Raw genomic sequence first — 21486 nt, 5'->3', positions numbered from 1 at the left:
ATACAAGCTAGAAATACTGCAATAATATTCTGGGTTTAAAAAAACACCCATTTTGGGCAAAATACTAAATTTGCGGCCTTGGCTGCATCTGTCAGTGTGAGATACAAGCTTGAAATACTGCAATAATATTCTGGGTTTAACCCCTTAAGGACACGGCCATATTTCACCTTAAAGGGAACCTGTCACCAGTTTTATGGTGTCCTAACTAAGGGCAACATAAATAAGTGATTGATTCTCTTAGCACAATGCTGGGTCACTTTCTTTAAGTCAATCTGCCAACATCTTGTATTGAAAAGCTCCAGCTGATAATGATGAGTCATGAATATTCATGAGCTCCTGACTCTCCCCGCCCACCTGATGCTGAATGAAAGTTTGTTTCCATATGAACCAGCAGCAGTTGGGCAGGGGAGTGGATATATCTCTGAATTAAATATACACTGGACTCAATGACATCACGCCGGACTCCAATCAGCTCATTAGCATGCGGCATGCGGCATCTTGGTGTGTATATTATGAGGTAACCATCTGTCACACCAGTAAGTGAATACATCTAAGGTACTTTTTAGTAGTTAATGATTGTATATAATTAGTTAGATTATAATCAAATATCCACATGACAGGTTCCCTTTAAGGACTAGGCCATTTTTTGCAAATCTGACCAGTGTCACTTTATGTGTGAATAACTTTAAAACGCTTTTACTTATCCAGGCCATTCTGAGACTGTTTTTTCGTCACATATTGTAATTCATGACACTGGTAAAATGGATTTAAAAAAATTCATTTTTATTTATGAAAAAATACCAAATTTACCCAAAAAATTTGCAAATTTGCAAATTTCCAAATTTCTATTTCTCTACTTTTATAATAGATAGTAATACCTCCAAAAATAGTTATTATTTTATATTCCCCATATGTCTACTTCATGTTTGGATTATTTTGGGAATGCCATTTTATTTTTTGGGGACGTTACTAGGTTTAGAAGTTTAGAAGCAAATCTTGAAATTTTTCAGAAAATTTCTAAAACCCACTTTTTCAATATTTATGGCCCTGATTCAGTAGTTTACAGAAACACCCCATATGTGGTCGTAAACTGCTGTACGGGCACACGGCAGGGAGCAGAAGGAAAGGAATGCCATACGTTTTTTGGAAGGCAGATTTTAGCTGGACTGTTTTTTTTACACCATGTCCCATTTGAAGCCACCCTGATGCACCCCTAGAGCATAAACTCCAAAAAAGTGACCCCATTTTGGAAACTACGGGATAGGATGGCAGTTTTGTCGGTACTATTTTAGGGTACATATGATTTTTTGTTGCTCTATATTACATTTTTTGGGAGGCAAGGTAACAAGAAATAGCTGTTTTGGCACCGTTTAAATTTTTTGTTATTTACAAAATTCATCTGACAGGTTAGATCATGTGGTATTTTTATAGAGCAGGTTGTCACGGACGCGAAAATACCAAATATGACTACTTTTTTTGGTTATTTGTTTCAGTTTTACATAACAAAGCATTTGAAAAAAAAAAGATTCTTTAGTGTCTCCACATTCTGAAAGCCATAGTTTTATTTATTTTTTGGGCGACTGTCTTGTGTAGGGGCTCATTTTTTTCGGGATGAGATGACTCTTTGATTGGCACTATTTTGGGGTGAATATGACTTTTTTATCGCTTGCTATTACACTTTTTGTGATGTAAGGTGAAAAAAAATAGCTTTTTTTACAAAGTTTTTATTATATTTTTTTTACGGTATTCACCTGAGGGGTTAAGTCGTGATATTTTTATAGAGCAGGTTATTACGGAGGCGGCGATACCTAATATGTCTACTTTTTTTTATTAATGTAAGTTTTACACAATAATTTCATTTTTTTTTTTTTAAATATCATGTTTCCATAGTCTGAGAGCCATAGTTTTTTTCAGGAGATTATCTTAGGTAGGGTATGATTTTTGTGGGATGAGATGACGGTTTGATTGACACTATTTTAGGGTGCGTATGATTTTTTGATCGCTTGCTATCACACTTTTTGTGATGTAAGGTGACAAAAAATTGCTTTTTTACACCGTTTCTTTTTTTTTACGGTGTTCATCTGAGGGGTTAGGTCATGTGATATGTTTATAGAGCAGGTTCTTACAGACACGGCAATACCTAATATGTATACTTTTTTTATTTACTTAAGTTTTACACAATACCAGCATTTTTGAAACAAAAAAAATTATGTTTTAGTGACTCCAGATTCTGAGCGATAGTTTTTAAATTTTTTGGGTGATTGGCTTATATAGGGACTCATTTTTTGAGGGATGAGGTGACGGTTAGATTGGTACTATTTTGGGGGGCATATGCCTTTTTGATCACTTGGTGTTGCACTTTTTGTGATGCAAGGTGACAAAAATTGCTTTTTTTTCTACACCGTTTTTATTTTTCATGATATTTATCAGACAGGGTGGATCATGTGATATATTTAAAGAGCCGGTCATTACGGATGCAGCGATACCTAACAGAGAGCTCTTCCGCCGCTTCAATCTACACTGCTAAGTCCACAGCCTCCTCAACCTCCAACTCATATGGACCTCCACCGATATTTTAAAAAATCATCTGTTCCATTGGTGGGTGACATTAACCCATTTCTGGCGATGAAAAACCCCTGCATAGGTGACAGGGACTTAAATTTCTAAAATTCGTCTTTAATTGGCCCTTTCATTCGATCCTTCTGCTTTAATAACTTGTCCCACATTTCCGCTCGATCACATTGCAGCCATTGACCTCCCTTGGATGTGGTCTCCCTTTCTCATGCTCCCTCTCCGGCGTGGAACCCTAATTCGCCGATAACCGTGATCAACATGGTAGGCGCAGAAAAGAACAGGCAGAAGTTATCTAGAGTTAACAAAGCGGCAGCAGGGCATCTCCTGTCTAAAGTTTCCAAATCTAAAATACCCCAGTGACATTCCCTATATTTTTATTAATCATTCCAATAACAGGGCATCTTAAGAGTCCTGTATTGTTATTTATCGTCACTACCTCCCCGAGTCGGGAGTGGGCAATTGCCGTGCGCCCCCTTCTTTCATTCGATCCTTCCGCTTTGACAACTTCTCCACATTTCCGCTCGATCACATTTAATTTCATACATTGATCTCCCTTGGATGTGGTATCCCTTTCTCACACTCCCTCTCTGGCATGGAACCCTGATTCGCCGCTAACCGTGATCAACATGGTAGGCGCAGAAAAGAACATCGAAAGTTGATAGAGCAGATATCCAATTGGATCGTGGACATCACGGGGACGTGCGATATGGTGGAGCAGTATGTGTGCACACGCCTACACGTACTGACGGATGGGTCTGACCCCTTCAACTTCTGGTTCTACAAATTGGGCATATGGCCTGAGCTTGCCCTTTACGCCTTGAAGGTGCTGGCCTGCCCTGCAGCCAGTGTATTGTCTGAACGTTTTTTTTGCATGGCTGGAGGGGGTTATAACAGGTTATATTTCCCAATGTTTTGGGGTGTACCCTAATTTAAACAAAAAAATAAAAAAATAAAACCAAAAAGCAGTGTAGGCTACTTCCTCATCCTCCACCGCCGCTTCCACTTACACTGCCACATCTACCGCCTCCTCAACCTCCTACTCCATATGGACCTCGTCTTTCAAGATCAAGATTATATTTTTTTATTTTTACGTATTTTATGTTAATTGAAGTCATTTCCCTATCCACATTTGTTTTCAGAGAACTTGCTATGCTCTTAACCACATTTTGCTGCTATTTGCAGCCCTCTAGCCCTTTCCATGACTTTTTTACAGCCATTTTAGTGCTCAAAAGTTCGGGTCCCCATTGACTGGGGGTTCGGGGTCAAGTTCGGGTTCCGAACTCAAACTTTTTTGTGAAGTTCGGCCGAACCCGAACATCCAGGTGTCCGCTCAACTCTATACATAAGTCTATCCACTGTGTAGTGGATGGAGCCGGTCACTTGAATGAGTGCAGCGCTGCAGTACATTTAAGTGACTGCAAATGCAAAAGCAGTATACTATCAGTACAATATACACTGAATAACTACTTTATAAGAAACACCTACCCTTTGAAGACTGGAACCATGGACAAAAGAGAGCAAAACTGTATCAGTAAGCAGTGGAAAAACATTGCCTGTTTAGATGAATCCAGATTTCAGTAGCATCATGCTGAGGGTCAGAATTTGGCACAGGCAGCATGAATTGAAGGACCCTTCCAATTGTTACGACACTCACCGCCAGGTAGATGAAGCCGCCGTTTAGTGAATAATCCCCTTTCTCCAGAAATGCAGTTTTTAATCAAGCCGATCGTCAAACTCCTTCCACAGCTAGCAATAAACGAAAGCGCTGTCCCAATAATAAATCCCTCCACAAACGAGACCAAGCTCCCTCTTGAAGGTCAAACAGTAATGTTTTATTGAGGGCTACCCGCCCGTATTTATGCAGGTCCCCATCTGGTGGACACGCCCCTAGGGGACCAGAATGGAGACTGTGACACAGGACAGACATGCAGCACTACAGAGACAATACATCCCCACAATGCATCATGGTTTCCTCCTCTCTGCCCTGGAGACACCCGAGGAGTAATCCAATTATCTCTCAAGACAGAGGGAAATCACCAATACACATGTGGGGACAACAGAACAGAAATCACCATTTAAACATACAATGTCACAACCCTTTTCAATACACAGACATTTAACATCTCACAATGGCACGAATTGGACCAGGAGTTCAAGTTAGTTTGAGTCCTTTGTGAACAATGAGGCCATTTAGGTTAACTAGCAGCACACTCCTCTCCTGGGTGGCCGTCCGTTCGGTAGTTTCAATCGGTATTTGGGGAAACACACGAACAGGGGCCTACGGACAGGAAATCCAGCGAAATGAAGGCAAACAGACGAACCAGCAATATAGTTCTATACAGATGGATCTGTCACACGGCTCCCCCCTTGTGGGACACTCCGGCAGACCCGGCTTGACCCTTTAGCGGGTCAACTTGGGGATGACCGGACTAGGAGGTAGCAAGAACGACGGTTTGCCAGGACAATCCATCTGCATTCCCATTCTGCTTACCGAGTCGGTAGCTGATGGTGAAGTTATACGGTTGTAAAGCTAAACTCCACCGCAGCAGTCTACCATTGTCTCCTGAGACCCGGTTAAGCCAGACAAGGGGATTGTGGTCCGTCACAAGGGAAAATTCCTGTCCATACAAATAAGGGCTTAACTTTTTCAATGCCCAGACCAGGGCCAAGCATTCCTTCTCCACTGCCGCATAACTCACTTCTCGGGGTAACAGCTTTCTACTGAGATATGCGACAGGGTGCTCTCCTCCATCTTCCCCGACCTGGCTCAGCACAGCCCCCAGTCCATACATGGAAGCATCTGTATGGACGAGAAAACGTTTGTTAGGGACTGGGGCAGCCAGGACAGGGGCAATTACAAGAGCCTGTTTGAGTGCTTGAAACGCAGCTTCACAAGCCGGAGACCACAGGACCTGCTTAGGGAGATTTTTCTTGGTCAGGTCAGTCAGGGGCTTAGCAATAGTGCTGTAGTCTGGGACAAAGCGTCTGTAATACCCTGCTGTCCCTAGGAAGGCTAACACCTGGGTCTTAGTGATAGGTGTGGGCCAGTTAGCTACTGCCTCTATCTTAGCCAGCTCCGGTCTCTGGCTCCCACACCCCACTCTGTGACCCAGGTATTGCACTTCAGCCATGCCTAGATGGCACTTCTCTGGCTTCAATGTCAGGCCAGCAGCCCGAATTTTGTCCAAAACTACCCCTACATGTACTAGGTGTTCCTCCCAGGACCCACTGTAGATCGCAATGTCATCCAGGTATGCACAAGAAAATTCCTGGAATCCATCGAGAAGTCTATCCACCATACGCTGAAAGGTAGCCGGGGCATTCTTCATCCCAAATGGCATGACCTTAAATTGGTACAAGCCAAATGGGGTGACGAAGGCCGACTTGGGGATAGCATCCTCGGCCAGGGGAATCTGCCAATAGCCTTTACACAGGTCTATGGTGGTCAGATAGCGTCCCCTGGCAATACGATCTAATAATTCGTCTACCCGGGGCATCGGGTAGGCATCAGTGGTGGTCCGCTCGTTGAGCCGCCTGTAGTCTACACAGAACCGGGTGGTCCCATCTTTCTTAGGCACCAGGACTACAGGCGAAGCCCAAGGGCTATCGGAGTGTTCGATGACCCCAAGCTGGGTCATCTCCTGTATCTCCTTCTGCATTCCTTCTCGGACTGCTTCATGGATACGGTAAGGGGGCTGTCGCAGGGGGTTCTGTCCAGGGGTCTCTACCTTATGTACAGCTAGGGTAGTGTAGCCAGGCTCTTGGGAGAACGTCGCCTGCTTCTCCCACAGAAGCTGTCTTGCCTGTCCCTTCTCTGTGGGGCTTAATCTATCCCCTAGCTGTACAAGACTAGTAAGGTCCGTCTGGGAGTCCCTCTCTAACAAATCGAGTAAGGGTAAACTCTCTGTATCGTCTGCAGCAGGGGCACATACTGCAGCGACATCCTCCAGTCTCTCCTGATATTCCTTTAGCATGTTCACATGAAAGGATCGCTGTATCCTTTCATCTGAACAGCTGGCTATAAGGTAGGTAGTATCACACACCTGAGCTAACACCTTATACGGGCCCTGCCAAGATGCTTGCATCTTGTTCGCCTTCACAGGTTTGAGCACTAGCACTTTCTGCCCAACCTGGAAGACTCACTGCCGGGCACCCCGATCGTACCATCTCTTCTGTCTCCCCTGGGCCACCTGGAGATTTTCTCTTACCATCAGGGACAGTTTCTCCATGCGGTCCCGGAGTTCCAGGACATACGGTACTATGGGGGTCCCTTCCTGCTCTGTCTCCCCCTCCCAGTGGCCTCTAATGAGATCTAGGGGTCCGCGGACCCTCCTCCCATAGAGCAACCTCAAAGGGGGAGAACCCAGTAGATTCCTGGGGCACCTCTCTGTAAGAAAACAACAGATGAGGCAGGAATCGCTCCCAGTCTCTGCAAGTGTCAGAAAAGGTCCTCAACATCTGCTTGAGGGTGCCATTAAATCGCTCGCAGAGGCCGTTAGTCTGTGGATGGTACGGGGAACTAAGTATCGGTTTAATGCCGCACACCCTCCACAGTTGCTGGGTGAGCACAGCGGTAAATTGGGTTCCCTGGTCAGAGAGAATCTCCTTAGGGAACCCGACTCTAGTAAAAATCCTAACCAGGGTATCAGCAACTGTCTCTGCCTCTATATTAGACAGCACTACTGCCTCTGGATAGCGAGTGGCATAGTCCACCACGGTGAGAATATACTTCTTACCGGATGGACTAGCCCTGGCCAGTGAACCCACAATGTCAACGGCTATGCGGGCAAAGGGCTCCCCAATAATAGGCATAGACATAAGCCTAGCTCTGGGGTGGTCCCCCCGCTTTCCTACCCGTTGACAAGTGTCACACGTACTACAATATATCCGCACAGCCTGATTAAAATTTGGCCAAAAGAAGTTCTGCATGATCCTATAGGCTGTGCGGCGGGACCCTAGATGTCCGGCTAATGGAACATCATGCCCTATCCGCAGAATCTCCTGCCGGTATTTTGCGGGCACCACCAGCTGTCGATTCGGCGGATGGGCAACACTTTTCTGGGACGGTTTAGGGATCCTATATAACCTGTCCCCCACCCATTCATACCGCTCCCCATCTACTCCTTCCTCTCCAGTATCTGCTCTGTCTCTATACTTCTGGAGAGTTGGATCTGCCTGAGTTTCCCTCCCAAACTCCTCTGGGTAATCCCAGCTAGCAAAGGTCTGTCCTGGGGTATCAGTCGGGGAATCGGGTCTTACCTGGATCTCAGCGGCAGGTGGGCTGGTTCCAGCAACACGGGTCTGGGCCCGGGTAGTCACTGGGTTGACATCAGCAGGTCCCATTGGAGCATAAGCAGAAACCAAAGGGGCCAGGTCATTCCCAAGCAAGACATCAGCAGGCAAGTCTTTCATAACCCCCACATTCACATGTCCAGAGCCCACTCCCCAATCCAAATGAACCCGGGCAACAGGTAGACGGAACACGGCGCCTCCTGCTACCCTCACTGCCACAGTATTTCCAGTGTGTTGGTGTTCCGAAACAAGGTTCTTTTGGAGCAGGGTCATAGTGGCTCCGGTGTCTCTCAGCCCAGTGACCACTTTGCCATTTAGTCTAACGGTCTGCCTGTGCTGCTGCCGGTTATCCTGCTGGGCTGCTTGTACTGGATCCGCCTCATGTAGTATACCCCAAAATTCCTCCTGCTCAAGACAGTGAGCGGAAGGCTGGGGTGGCTGCTGATTTCCGCCGGCTGGTTTTCTCCACGACTGCGCTTGGTTGGTATTGTTCAATGGGCACTCCGGTCTCTTGTGCCCCAACTGTTTGCACCCATAGCACCGGATAGGCTGAGAGTAATCCCGGGCGTTGAACCGAGCTGGCTGAACATAATTGTTCGCTGGTGGTATTGTGGGGGTGCGTTGCGCTGGGGGGTGATACACAGTAGTGGTTGGAGGTGCTGCCGGTTTGTACTCCACTCGGGTATGGACCTTGGCTGCTGTCTGGTCTAGCCTTCGTGCATCTGTGTATTCATCGGCCAGACGAGCAGCTTCCGGTAAGGTAGCGGGTTTGCGGTCCCTAACCCACTCTCTGACTCCTGCAGGTAACCGATCAAAGCAGTGCTCCAACAAAAATACTTGCAGCACCTCTTCCCCAGTTACCGCTTGGCACCCTGCCATCCAGTGGGCTGCGGTGTGGTGTACCCTGCATGCCCACTCCACATAAGAATCGCCAGCCTGCTTGTTAGTGTCCCGGGATCGGCGCCGGTAAGCCTCAGAGATGACAGCGTATCTGGCCAAAAGGGCATCTTTTACTGCCCGGTAACTTGTAATTTCCTCCTCTGGGATGGCCCGAAAAGCCTCACTGGCCCGGCCGGATAATTTCCCAGAGAGGATAGTGACTCATTCCTCTGCGGGTATCTGGTGTAAGGCACACTGCCTTTCAAAATCGGCCAGGAACCCGTCAATCTCTCCCTCCGTTTCCACAAAATGTCTAAATGCAGCAAAAGGTACCTTTCTCCTTCCATTATTATTATGGGGTACCTCTGATGCTGCAGCTCCTCTTCCCTGGAGCGCCTGTTGTGCTGCTACTGCTGCTTGCACCTGGACCACAATATCTGCTGCAGGGTTGGGGCCAAGGTGTGCCAGCCTTATCTGGACTGCCCGGTTAAATTGTACCTCCTCGGGTGTTAAATCCAGTATGCCAGGCACATTAGCTCTCTCCGTTCCCTGTGCTGCATCCATCTCCAATAATATAGAAATAATCTCTCTCTTCTTGAGATTACTCGCTGATCGTCCTCTGCGTTCTAATATATCTTTAAGGGTAGCACGCCTTAATTCCTCATACTGCATTTCCACCCTGGGATTTGTAGCTGGCCTTCTGGGCGGTGGGATTCATCCCGTTGCTTGCCACCAATTGTTACGACACTCACCGCCAGGTAGATGAAGCCGCCGTTTAGTGAATAATCCCCTTTCTCCAGAAATGCAGTTTTTAATCCAGCCGATCGTCAAACTCCTTCCACAGCTAGCAATAAACGAAAGCGCTGTCCCAATAATAAATCCCTCCACAAACGAGACCAAGCTCCCTCTTGAAGGTCAAACAGTAATGTTTTATTGAGGGCTACCCACCCGTATTTATGCAGGTCCCCATCTGGTGGACACGCCGCTAGGGGACCAGAATGGAGACTGTGACACAGGACAGACATGCAGCACTACAGAGACAATACATCCCCACAATGCATCATGGTTTCCTCCTCTCTGCCCTGGAGACACCCGAGGAGTAATCCAATTATCTCTCAAGACAGAGAGAAATCACCAATACACATGTGGGGACAACAGAACAGAAATCACCATTTAAACATACAATGTCACAACCCTTTTCAATACACAGACATTTAACATCTCACAATGGCACGAATTGTACCAGGAGTTCAAGTTAGTTCGAGTCCTTTGTGAACAATGAGGCCATTTAGGTTAACTAGCAGCACACTCCTCTCCTGGGTGGCCGTCCGTTCGGTAGTTTCAATCGGTATTTGGGGAAACACACGAACAGGGGCCTACGGACAGGAAATCCAGCGAAATGAAGGCAAACAGACGAACCAGCAATATAGTTCTATACAGAAGGATCTGTCACACGGCTCCCCCCTTGTGGGACACTCCGGCAGACCCGGCTTGACCCTTTAGCGGGTCAACTTGGGGATGACTGGACTAGGAGGTAGCAAGAACGTTGGTTTGCCGGGACAATCCATCTGCATTCCCATTCTGCTTACCGGGTCGGTAGCTGATGGTGAAGTTATGCGGTTGTAAAGCTAAACTCCACTGCAGCAGTCTACCATTGTCTCCTGAGACCCAGTTAAGCCAGACAAGGGGATTGTGATCCGTCACAAGGGAAAATGCCTGTCCATACAAATAAGGGCTTAACTTTTTCAATGCCCAGACCAGGGCCAAGCATTCATTCTCCACTGCCGCATAACTCACTTCTCGGGGTAACAGCTTTCTACTGAGATATGCGACAGGGTGCTCTCCTCCATGTCTATTGTCAACAGTTCAGGCTGGAAGAGGTGGTGTAACGGTAATTGGGAACATTATTTTTTGCCAACCCTGGGTCCTCTTACTGTATAACTGTGTATGGGTATTTGGACAGGAGACCTTACCTAAGCATTGGGACCAGCAAAATCCATCCATTCATGGCAGCTGTTTACCCAATGACATAAGGACATTTTAGCAGGACAATGCACCATGCTACAAGGAATGTTTAGTCATGGATTGGATCCAGGAGCATGACAGTCACAGTCCCCAGATATTAATCCTATGGAGTATAAATGGGATAGAACAGGCTGCTCAGAGTACGTGAGTACATCCATATAATCTGCGGCAGCTTCAATAAGCTATCTTGCCTGCATGAGCCAATATTCTTGTAGAAGAATTTCAACACCTGGTGGGATCTACATCACGATAAATTGCTGCAATTCTGAAGGGCTAAGGGTGTCCAATACAAAACTAGTTGGGTATCTATAATAATTTGGCTATTCAGTGTAAGTAAAAATGTAAGCATTGCTAATTGGAGCCTTGCTCACAGGCAGGAGAGTGAGCATGAGCAATAAACTTCAGGTCGGGCAGCTGTTTAGCTGATATTCTTGGTGCCCACTTGTATAACTCGTATATAAGTGCCTTATAGAGTTCCTTACTAAAGTATCATTGTGATATGAGGAGCTATCAGGACAACCCCTGTTAATATGCCTAATTAGGCTTGGGGACCCGTTTATAATCCCGAATTATTGTAAGCCAATAACAAGCAGCAGTTGGAGGGCTAAATTACTCATCATGTAATACACATTTTCCCTGCAACAACTTCTATGGAAAAAAAGTAGCAGTGGGCCACATCTTGGCATTCCCAATTGGTATGTTGACGCAAGGCAACATGATTCCAGAAATGTATGTGACTGGAAATATATTCCATACCTCTTAAAGGGATAGTTTCTACAGCCTGTGCATGGATTTTTAGATAGCACATTCGGATGAATGCAAGAGTCACAGAAATATAATCAACAAATCTGCCATGTGCGAACAAACCTTTACTGGTCCAATTTGTCCTTGATCTTGCAAAAACATTTATCTCTGCTCCGGCTATTTCCATATTCCTGCTGATACCGCACTCTAGTCCGTGAGTGCTAATCCAGAGCAATGGCTACAGCTCTCCTCCATACCTTGCTCTAGGGGACATGACACGTCCATCCATGAGTGCTAGCAGCTACTGTCCACCAGCCTCTGTTCCAGTTTCCAGCTGTCTCACTGGCTCCTAGGATACTGATCTAGACACTAGGGGTGACATTTACTAAGGCCAGCGATTTAGATGCCGGTCTTAGTCCATGTTCACTGGTGCTTGATGTGCCTGCCTTTCCATAACTTAGGCGCTGGTCATGTGACTTACCTAAATCTACGTCAGCTCCCTTGCTGGTGTAGATTTAAGTCATTTTTCAAAGCAAAAACAGGAGTAGAAAATGATAAATGAGATGGGCCTGCTGACCTGCCCCCTTCCCTGCCCAAATCATGCCCCCTTTTTCCTCCACCTAGAAAAAGTGACGTGAGTGGGGAAAAGTCACAGATTCGGCTGCAAATGCCCTTTGTGACTGAATCTGCGACAAAAGTACGCCAAAAAGTGTTGTACTTTACATAATAAATGGGAAAAACTGTGTGCGAAGGTGTGACTTTGTCTAAAAGGTTCACTAGGAAGGACTCAAAAGGTCTGATTTATCATATTCTGTCCCCCACCCATTCATACCGCTCCCCATCTACTCCTTCCTCTCCAGTATCTGCTCTGTCTCTATACTTCTGGAGAGTTGGATCTGCCTGAGTTTCCCTCCCAAACTCCTCTGGGTAATCCCAGCTAGCAAAGGTCTGTCCTGGGGTATCAGTCGGGGAATCGGGTCTTACCTGGATCTCAGCGGCAGGTGGGCTGGTTCCAGCAACACGGGTCTGGGCCCGGGTAGTCACTGGGTTGACATCAGCAGGTCCCATTGGAGCATAAGCAGAAACCAAAGGGGCCAGGTCATTCCCAAGCAAGACATCAGCAGGCAAGTCTTTCATAACCCCCACATTCACATGTCCAGAGCCCACTCCCCAATCCAAATGAACCCGGGCAACAGGTAGACGGAACACGGCGCCTCCTGCTACCCTCACTGCCACAGTATTTCCAGTGTGTTGGTGTTCCGAAACAAGGTTCTTTTGGAGCAGGGTCATAGTGGCTCCGGTGTCTCTCAGCCCAGTGACCACTTTGCCATTTAGTCTAACGGTCTGCCTGTGCTGCTGCCGGTTATCCTGCTGGGCTGCTTGTACTGGATCCGCCTCATGTAGTATACCCCAAAATTCCTCCTGCTCAAGACAGTGAGCGGAAGGCTGGGGTGGCTGCTGATTTCCGCCGGCTGGTTTTCTCCACGACTGCGCTTGGTTGGTATTGTTCAATGGGCACTCCGGTCTCTTGTGCCCCAACTGTTTGCACCCATAGCACCGGATAGGCTGAGAGTAATCCCGGGCGTTGAACCGAGCTGGCTGAACATAATTGTTCGCTGGTGGTATTGTGGGGGTGCGTTGCGCTGGGGGGTGATACACAGTAGTGGTTGGAGGTGCTGCCGGTTTGTACTCCACTCGGGTATGGACCTTGGCTGCTGTCTGGTCTAGCCTTCGTGCATCTGTGTATTCATCGGCCAGACGAGCAGCTTCCGGTAAGGTAGCGGGTTTGCGGTCCCTAACCCACTCTCTGACTCCTGCAGGTAACCGATCAAAGCAGTGCTCCAACAAAAATACTTGCAGCACCTCTTCCCCAGTTACCGCTTGGCACCCTGCCATCCAGTGGGCTGCGGTGTGGTGTACCCTGCATGCCCACTCCACATAAGAATCGCCAGCCTGCTTGTTAGTGTCCCGGGATCGGCGCCGGTAAGCCTCAGAGATGACAGCGTATCTGGCCAAAAGGGCATCTTTTACTGCCCGGTAACTTGTAATTTCCTCCTCTGGGATGGCCCGAAAAGCCTCACTGGCCCGGCCGGATAATTTCCCAGAGAGGATAGTGACTCATTCCTCTGCGGGTATCTGGTGTAAGGCACACTGCCTTTCAAAATCGGCCAGGAACCCGTCAATCTCTCCCTCCGTTTCCACAAAATGTCTAAATGCAGCAAAAGGTACCTTTCTCCTTCCATTATTATTATGGGGTACCTCTGATGCTGCAGCTCCTCTTCCCTGGAGCGCCTGTTGTGCTGCTACTGCTGCTTGCACCTGGACCACAATATCTGCTGCAGGGTTGGGGCCAAGGTGTGCCAGCCTTATCTGGACTGCCCGGTTAAATTGTACCTCCTCGGGTGTTAAATCCAGTATGCCAGGCACATTAGCTCTCTCCGTTCCCTGTGCTGCATCCATCTCCAATAATATAGAAATAATCTCTCTCTTCTTGAGATTACTCGCTGATCGTCCTCTGCGTTCTAATATATCTTTAAGGGTAGCACGCCTTAATTCCTCATACTGCATTTCCACCCTGGGATTTGTAGCTGGCCTTCTGGGCGGTGGGATTCATCCCGTTGCTTGCCACCAATTGTTACGACACTCACCGCCAGGTAGATGAAGCCGCCGTTTAGTGAATAATCCCCTTTCTCCAGAAATGCAGTTTTTAATCCAGCCGATCGTCAAACTCCTTCCACAGCTAGCAATAAACGAAAGCGCTGTCCCAATAATAAATCCCTCCACAAACGAGACCAAGCTCCCTCTTGAAGGTCAAACAGTAATGTTTTATTGAGGGCTACCCACCCGTATTTATGCAGGTCCCCATCTGGTGGACACGCCGCTAGGGGACCAGAATGGAGACTGTGACACAGGACAGACATGCAGCACTACAGAGACAATACATCCCCACAATGCATCATGGTTTCCTCCTCTCTGCCCTGGAGACACCCGAGGAGTAATCCAATTATCTCTCAAGACAGAGAGAAATCACCAATACACATGTGGGGACAACAGAACAGAAATCACCATTTAAACATACAATGTCACAACCCTTTTCAATACACAGACATTTAACATCTCACAATGGCACGAATTGTACCAGGAGTTCAAGTTAGTTCGAGTCCTTTGTGAACAATGAGGCCATTTAGGTTAACTAGCAGCACACTCCTCTCCTGGGTGGCCGTCCGTTCGGTAGTTTCAATCGGTATTTGGGGAAACACACGAACAGGGGCCTACGGACAGGAAATCCAGCGAAATGAAGGCAAACAGACGAACCAGCAATATAGTTCTATACAGAAGGATCTGTCACACGGCTCCCCCCTTGTGGGACACTCCGGCAGACCCGGCTTGACCCTTTAGCGGGTCAACTTGGGGATGACTGGACTAGGAGGTAGCAAGAACGTTGGTTTGCCGGGACAATCCATCTGCATTCCCATTCTGCTTACCGGGTCGGTAGCTGATGGTGAAGTTATGCGGTTGTAAAGCTAAACTCCACTGCAGCAGTCTACCATTGTCTCCTGAGACCCAGTTAAGCCAGACAAGGGGATTGTGATCCGTCACAAGGGAAAATGCCTGTCCATACAAATAAGGGCTTAACTTTTTCAATGCCCAGACCAGGGCCAAGCATTCATTCTCCACTGCCGCATAACTCACTTCTCGGGGTAACAGCTTTCTACTGAGATATGCGACAGGGTGCTCTCCTCCATGTCTATTGTCAACAGTTCAGGCTGGAAGAGGTGGTGTAACGGTAATTGGGAACATTATTTTTTGCCAACCCTGGGTCCTCTTACTGTATAACTGTGTATGGGTATTTGGACAGGAGACCTTACCTAAGCATTGGGACCAGCAAAATCCATCCATTCATGGCAGCTGTTTACCCAATGACATAAGGACATTTTAGCAGGACAATGCACCATGCTACAAGGAATGTTTAGTCATGGATTGGATCCAGGAGCATGACAGTCACAGTCCCCAGATATTAATCCTATGGAGTATAAATGGGATAGAACAGGCTGCTCAGAGTACGTGAGTACATCCATATAATCTGCGGCAGCTTCAATAAGCTATCTTGCCTGCATGAGCCAATATTCTTGTAGAAGAATTTCAACACCTGGTGGGATCTACATCACGATAAATTGCTGCAATTCTGAAGGGCTAAGGGTGTCCAATACAAAACTAGTTGGGTATCTATAATAATTTGGCTATTCAGTGTAAGTAAAAATGTAAGCATTGCTAATTGGAGCCTTGCTCACAGGCAGGAGAGTGAGCATGAGCAATAAACTTCAGGTCGGGCAGCTGTTTAGCTGATATTCTTGGTGCCCACTTGTATAACTCGTATATAAGTGCCTTATAGAGTTCCTTACTAAAGTATCATTGTGATATGAGGAGCTATCAGGACAACCCCTGTTAATATGCCTAATTAGGCTTGGGGACCCGTTTATAATCCCGAATTATTGTAAGCCAATAACAAGCAGCAGTTGGAGGGCTAAATTACTCATCATGTAATACACATTTTCCCTGCAACAACTTCTATGGAAAAAAAGTAGCAGTGGGCCACATCTTGGCATTCCCAATTGGTATGTTGACGCAAGGCAACATGATTCCAGAAATGTATGTGACTGGAAATATATTCCATACCTCTTAAAGGGATAGTTTCTACAGCCTGTGCATGGATTTTTAGATAGCACATTCGGATGAATGCAAGAGTCACAGAAATATAATCAACAAATCTGCCATGTGCGAACAAACCTTTACTGGTCCAATTTGTCCTTGATCTTGCAAAAACATTTATCTCTGCTCCGGCTATTTCCATATTCCTGCTGATACCGCACTCTAGTCCGTGAGTGCTAATCCAGAGCAATGGCTACAGCTCTCCTCCATACCTTGCTCTAGGGGACATGACACGTCCATCCATGAGTGCTAGCAGCTACTGTCCACCAGCCTCTGTTCCAGTTTCCAGCTGTCTCACTGGCTCCTAGGATACTGATCTAGACACTAGGGGTGACATTTACTAAGGCCAGCGATTTAGATGCCGGTCTTAGTCCATGTTCACTGGTGCTTGATGTGCCTGCCTTTCCATAACTTAGGCGCTGGTCATGTGACTTACCTAAATCTACGTCAGCTCCCTTGCTGGTGTAGATTTAAGTCATTTTTCAAAGCAAAAACAGGAGTAGAAAATGATAAATGAGATGGGCCTGCTGACCTGCCCCCTTCCCTGCCCAAATCATGCCCCCTTTTTCCTCCACCTAGAAAAAGTGACGTGAGTGGGGAAAAGTCACAGATTCGGCTGCAAATGCCCTTTGTGACTGAATCTGCGACAAAAGTACGCCAAAAAGTGTTGTACTTTACATAATAAATGGGAAAAACTGTGTGCGAAGGTGTGACTTTGTCTAAAAGGTTCACTAGGAAGGACTCAAAAGGTCTGATTTATCATATTCTGGTGTGAAAAAGTCACAAAGTGCGTGTTTGCTCTTTTTTCAACACCTCTTGCGCAAAATGTTTTGAACAAGTGGCGTTTCTCCACCCGTTCCCAAAAAGGGGGCATGGCAATTGAGTGGGTGTGGCCAGCAGCCCTGCCTCATGTATCTTCTGTTACACCAGTTTTCTGGAGTAGAAGACTCCAGCTTACGTGCACTCTTGCGGTCCCGGCCACCAGAGACGCTTGCGTCTTTTCCTATAATGTGCAAGCGCGACAACTACTGCTGGACTGCAGGGTGGTCGTAACCCCTGGATAACAGCAGTGTATAATGGGATGGAAAAATGAATCGAGCCAGCAAAGGAAGCAATATGGAGAATCACAATACATTAGTAAATGGCTTGTATTAACTTTCTCTACATGATAAATGCCATTTGCTGAAGTGAGACAGCCCCTTTAAGAGTAGGTTTCAGGTCTTTGCACCCAGTTCTAGACCCTTCTGCCATCACGTTCCACATCAGAAAGGTCTGTGACATGCAACAACCCAGTTGACCATCAACATCTATTTATGCTGTCAACTACACCTCTTAATGAAACCTGTTTGCCTACCTTGTTTAATGTATTTTACTGATTTAAACTACGAGAAACACAAAATTACATATTTATAGCATCTGCATCGTCTAAGCAGAAATCAGTCCTACGAACAGAAAAGTCACAGCCTAAACTTTCTAATCATCACTCTCCAGGAAGTGTTCTATTTCACCCATCAAAGTGAGACTCCAAGCAGTGTCAAGGGACGCTGGATGATAAATAGGGTAAATGAATAAGCAGTGATTTACATCTGCATCATAAACAACTCGCCCACCTACTCAAATGAGATTCACTCCAACTAGTTTGTAATTACAGTTCTCTGTCACTAGATGAAATGGAAGAAAGGGATTATTAAATCCATGTAAGTGACTACATTAAGAAGGCTGGTCAACTGAATTGTACATGGCAGAACAACATATTAACATCCAGATCTCATTTCATGCACTACATGAGACTGCTGACAAGGACCTAGATGTTATTGGTACCATAGACTTTTTTGGCACGTCTATTTTTCACTGCCTACAAAAATTAATCTGTTTATACTCGAGTCTATTCCTTGGTATAACAATGATGAATTAGGCAATGAGACTAGATGACTTTCAAAATGCTGTTTATCTTGACAAAATAACAATAAATTCAATTAGATGCAGGTAGTGACACTGGATTCCACTAATTGCTTGGCAACTGATTAAAGATGCTAGTGGCTCTTTTGACAATTATAATGAAGAAATTTATAGCAACTGATTAATACCGTGCTAAGAAGATGTTCAGGAGCAATTTGCAGTCAAACATTTTTGATTTAAGATGCACTGCGCTGACAGAAGGTTCTTCAGAGTAGTCTTTTTTTATTACAATAAATTTGTAGGCATTTAGGCTGATGGTTAATATTTAATCTAGGCATTTCAGGAAAAAAAAGTCCGGAAAATGCAGGCTGGCTGAGAAGAATTTAGTATGCTGAAAATATTTCATTTCTATTGCTCTGCACAGAGTCACAGTTACTATGGGTAAATAAATTAAAATAAAAAAGCTGAATAAAATGTTCCTTTTACTGAAGCAGCCAATGTCCGCCTCTTGGCGGCAAAGGAAGAGAAACTCATTTTCTTCATTATTCTGGCAGTAGAGTGGATGATGATTAAAACTATTACCACTACAATCATTTTGAAATGGTGAAAGGAAAATGACAGGACCCAATGTGCAGGTATGAATTTAATACTTAAACATTCAGAATTCTAAGTAATGTGCCTTTTATAACTTCCATTTGTCATCTGGAATTTCTTAGTTGCATTTAGCATTGATCTCATTACCTATGCAGGTACGGCGCTGGTAATGTAGGAATCTTGGTGCTAACTAGGATTCCTGACACAAATTTATTAGCTAGAAAGTTTTCTCTCACCTCATGCATGACAGATGTTTTGACCTGTTTAAAATGGAGAACATGTAAAGTGAATAATTAAACTCCTTAAACCCTATGGAGATGCTAAGTAAACTCATTTATATTTCCATTTCAGGAATTCTGAAGGAGGAGAAGAGTATGCTTTATTATACTTATTTAGGAATGAAGCAAAGGGGCCATTTACTAGATGCACATAATCTACATATTATCTATATTTCACCTACATGTTTTTTCTTGTTAATCCATATTAAAGAAGAGTAATTACAGATTCAACAAATAAAAAATAAGCCCACGTAAACCTTCACCCCATAATCCATCCACAATAAATGGAGGAGAGGGGGAAAAAGAGAGGAGTGGAAAAACAGAACAAATATAAATGCTACAACTAAAATACTATATTGAAAATAACCCTCTGACCTCATCTGACACTATCCAGGGGTTTCAAGAATAGAAATTGTTTATATGACTTTTTTGGTAGAAATAACCTCCATGTGCCATCCACATTTTTTCACAGACCCATTGACTTCATGGGTCCATTGACCACGTTTTGCAGACCAGAATAGGATATGTTCTAAAATTTGCAGAACGTATATACGGATGCGGACATCACAAATCTCTTTATTGTCATCAGTAAAGAGATTTGGTCTACAGGAGTCCACAAAAAGTAGATTTGTAAGAGGAGCAAGGGTGACTTTAAGTCAATGGATTCACCAAAAAATGCAGATGGCACACAAATGGTGCCAAAGCAGATACGGTCATGTGCATGAGGCCTAAACCAAATTACTCTTTCTTCCAAAGATATTCAAGTTTGTATGAAGACTTCCACTGTAATAGTTTGATTGAAATAGAGTTGCTCTTTAATAAAACTGTAAATAATTAGATTGTGACCAATAAGTGAAAGAAGACAATAAATGAAAAGCTAGCCAAAATAATAAAATACTAAAAAACAAATACATGAGCTTTGTGTGGTTGTAGACCTCATCTGCATTAATGGTGGAGAGCTACAAGATATAGAAGATACAACCACAGTTATAACGTACATACAATATGTATAGCAGTGATTCAGAAGCTTTTTGCCATGGGGCATCACCTTAAATGTGTTTCTACTCCTGGGGAACCCCTATTTCCATAACTAACCCAAAGATAAAGCATTCAGGTAGGTCAAATTATAATTCTTGTCTATCTCTATATTATAGTTGACATATATTGATCAAGCTGGGTTATTGTAAAAGTGATAGCATCTGCTACTTTGTATCCTGGAGAAACCCTAACAAAGTTTCATGGAACTTCATGGAAAACCATATGTATGTATGAAAAAAATCTATGGGGATCATCTTAGGATGCATGAATTTAGGAATCAGAGAAACTGGAGCAAATTGTTTCAAAATGACCAAGTTGCACTTGGCATAACATATTTGGCTGATTTCCCTAGGCATGTCCTTCTTTTGCCACCATATGACTGGCATGCATATACACCAATACTAAATGTGGACACATAGTGCATGTTATCAATACATTTTTTCTTGACACCTTTTATGCAACATAATTAGTGTAGAAAATGTATTAATGTATTTGCCAAGTATCCATTTTTGACATTCTTAGTAAATCTTCCCTCATGGGTGCACAGAATGTCATATGTAGAAAAGGATCTTTCCAGGAATCTGTATAGAAACATTCAGTAAGGGTGTAATTAAAAAGTGATACATGTCCCAAGCTAGTGAAGCAAAACTTAAATGATCATTTCCTATACAGATGAAGCAGTGAAATACCTGTTAGGTAATGGATGATGAGTGTAGCACTCAATAATAAAGCTTAAAATTAGCAGAGCCTTCATTTTCAACCCTTCTGATGGATTTTAAGCTCAATAAATGTGGGTCCTATATTTATACTCAATGTTCTTTGTTATAGCCAAGTAACTGCTAAAATATTCAGTACCTTCCAACAAAAGCAATGATTAATGACACGTTATACCCTTGAGTACTTTCACAATTGATAGATGTAGCAGTGGCCTGGGTTCAAATATTAAAGCCTTTTGGCAATAGACCTTTAGCAAATGTAGCATGAAAATATAATTCCTTGGTTGTGGACGTGATTCTATGTTATTTCCACTTGCATTCTTAGTGAGGTTATTCAAAATTGCCCGCTAACCATTATGGAACTGAATTGATTGCCAGCCAGTAACTAGTGTGATGCTATTAAATTTCCTTCTAAAATGCATGAAAGTGCATCAGGTTACATACTATAATTTTAATATAGTAAAAGACCACTTTTTATATATATAAAAAAATATATTTTTCTATATTAGAGAAAACTGAAAACACTGTTAAAGTTAAATTGTACACTCTCTTTTCAGCATGAGGTCAGCTTTGATGATACTGCCGTGCGAGCTACAGTGGCAAGCAAAAGTTTGGGCACCCCTTATTGTTACTGTGAACATTAAAGCAAGTTGAAGATGAAGTTATCTCCAAAAGGCGTAAAGTTAAAGGGGTTGTCCGTTTTTTACTTCTGATGACCTATCATCAGGATAGGTCAT

General features: G+C 44.6%; 1 protein-coding gene across 1 annotated transcript in view; it reads right to left on the bottom strand.

The window, feature by feature from the left end:
• LOC120990988 (UPF0462 protein C4orf33 homolog) overlaps positions 1-20786 on the bottom strand; it is a 112774-nt gene extending 91988 nt beyond the window's left edge. The window contains exons 1-2 of the mRNA XM_040419880.1: positions 20723-20786; positions 18954-18977 (exon numbers count right to left, since the gene is read on the bottom strand). Coding sequence (XP_040275814.1) covers positions 18954-18958 — 5 coding nt within the window. The 5' untranslated portion in view covers positions 18959-18977; positions 20723-20786. The remainder of the gene's footprint in view (positions 1-18953; positions 18978-20722) is intronic.
• Between the last annotated feature and the right edge of the window lie 700 nt (positions 20787-21486).

The sequence above is a fragment of the Bufo bufo genome, chromosome 2, assembly GCF_905171765.1.
Source record: "Bufo bufo chromosome 2, aBufBuf1.1, whole genome shotgun sequence".
Lineage (NCBI taxonomy): Eukaryota > Metazoa > Chordata > Amphibia > Anura > Bufonidae > Bufo > Bufo bufo.
Note: the sequence above shows the minus strand (reverse complement) of the source record. Positions and strands in the feature narration are given on the sequence as shown.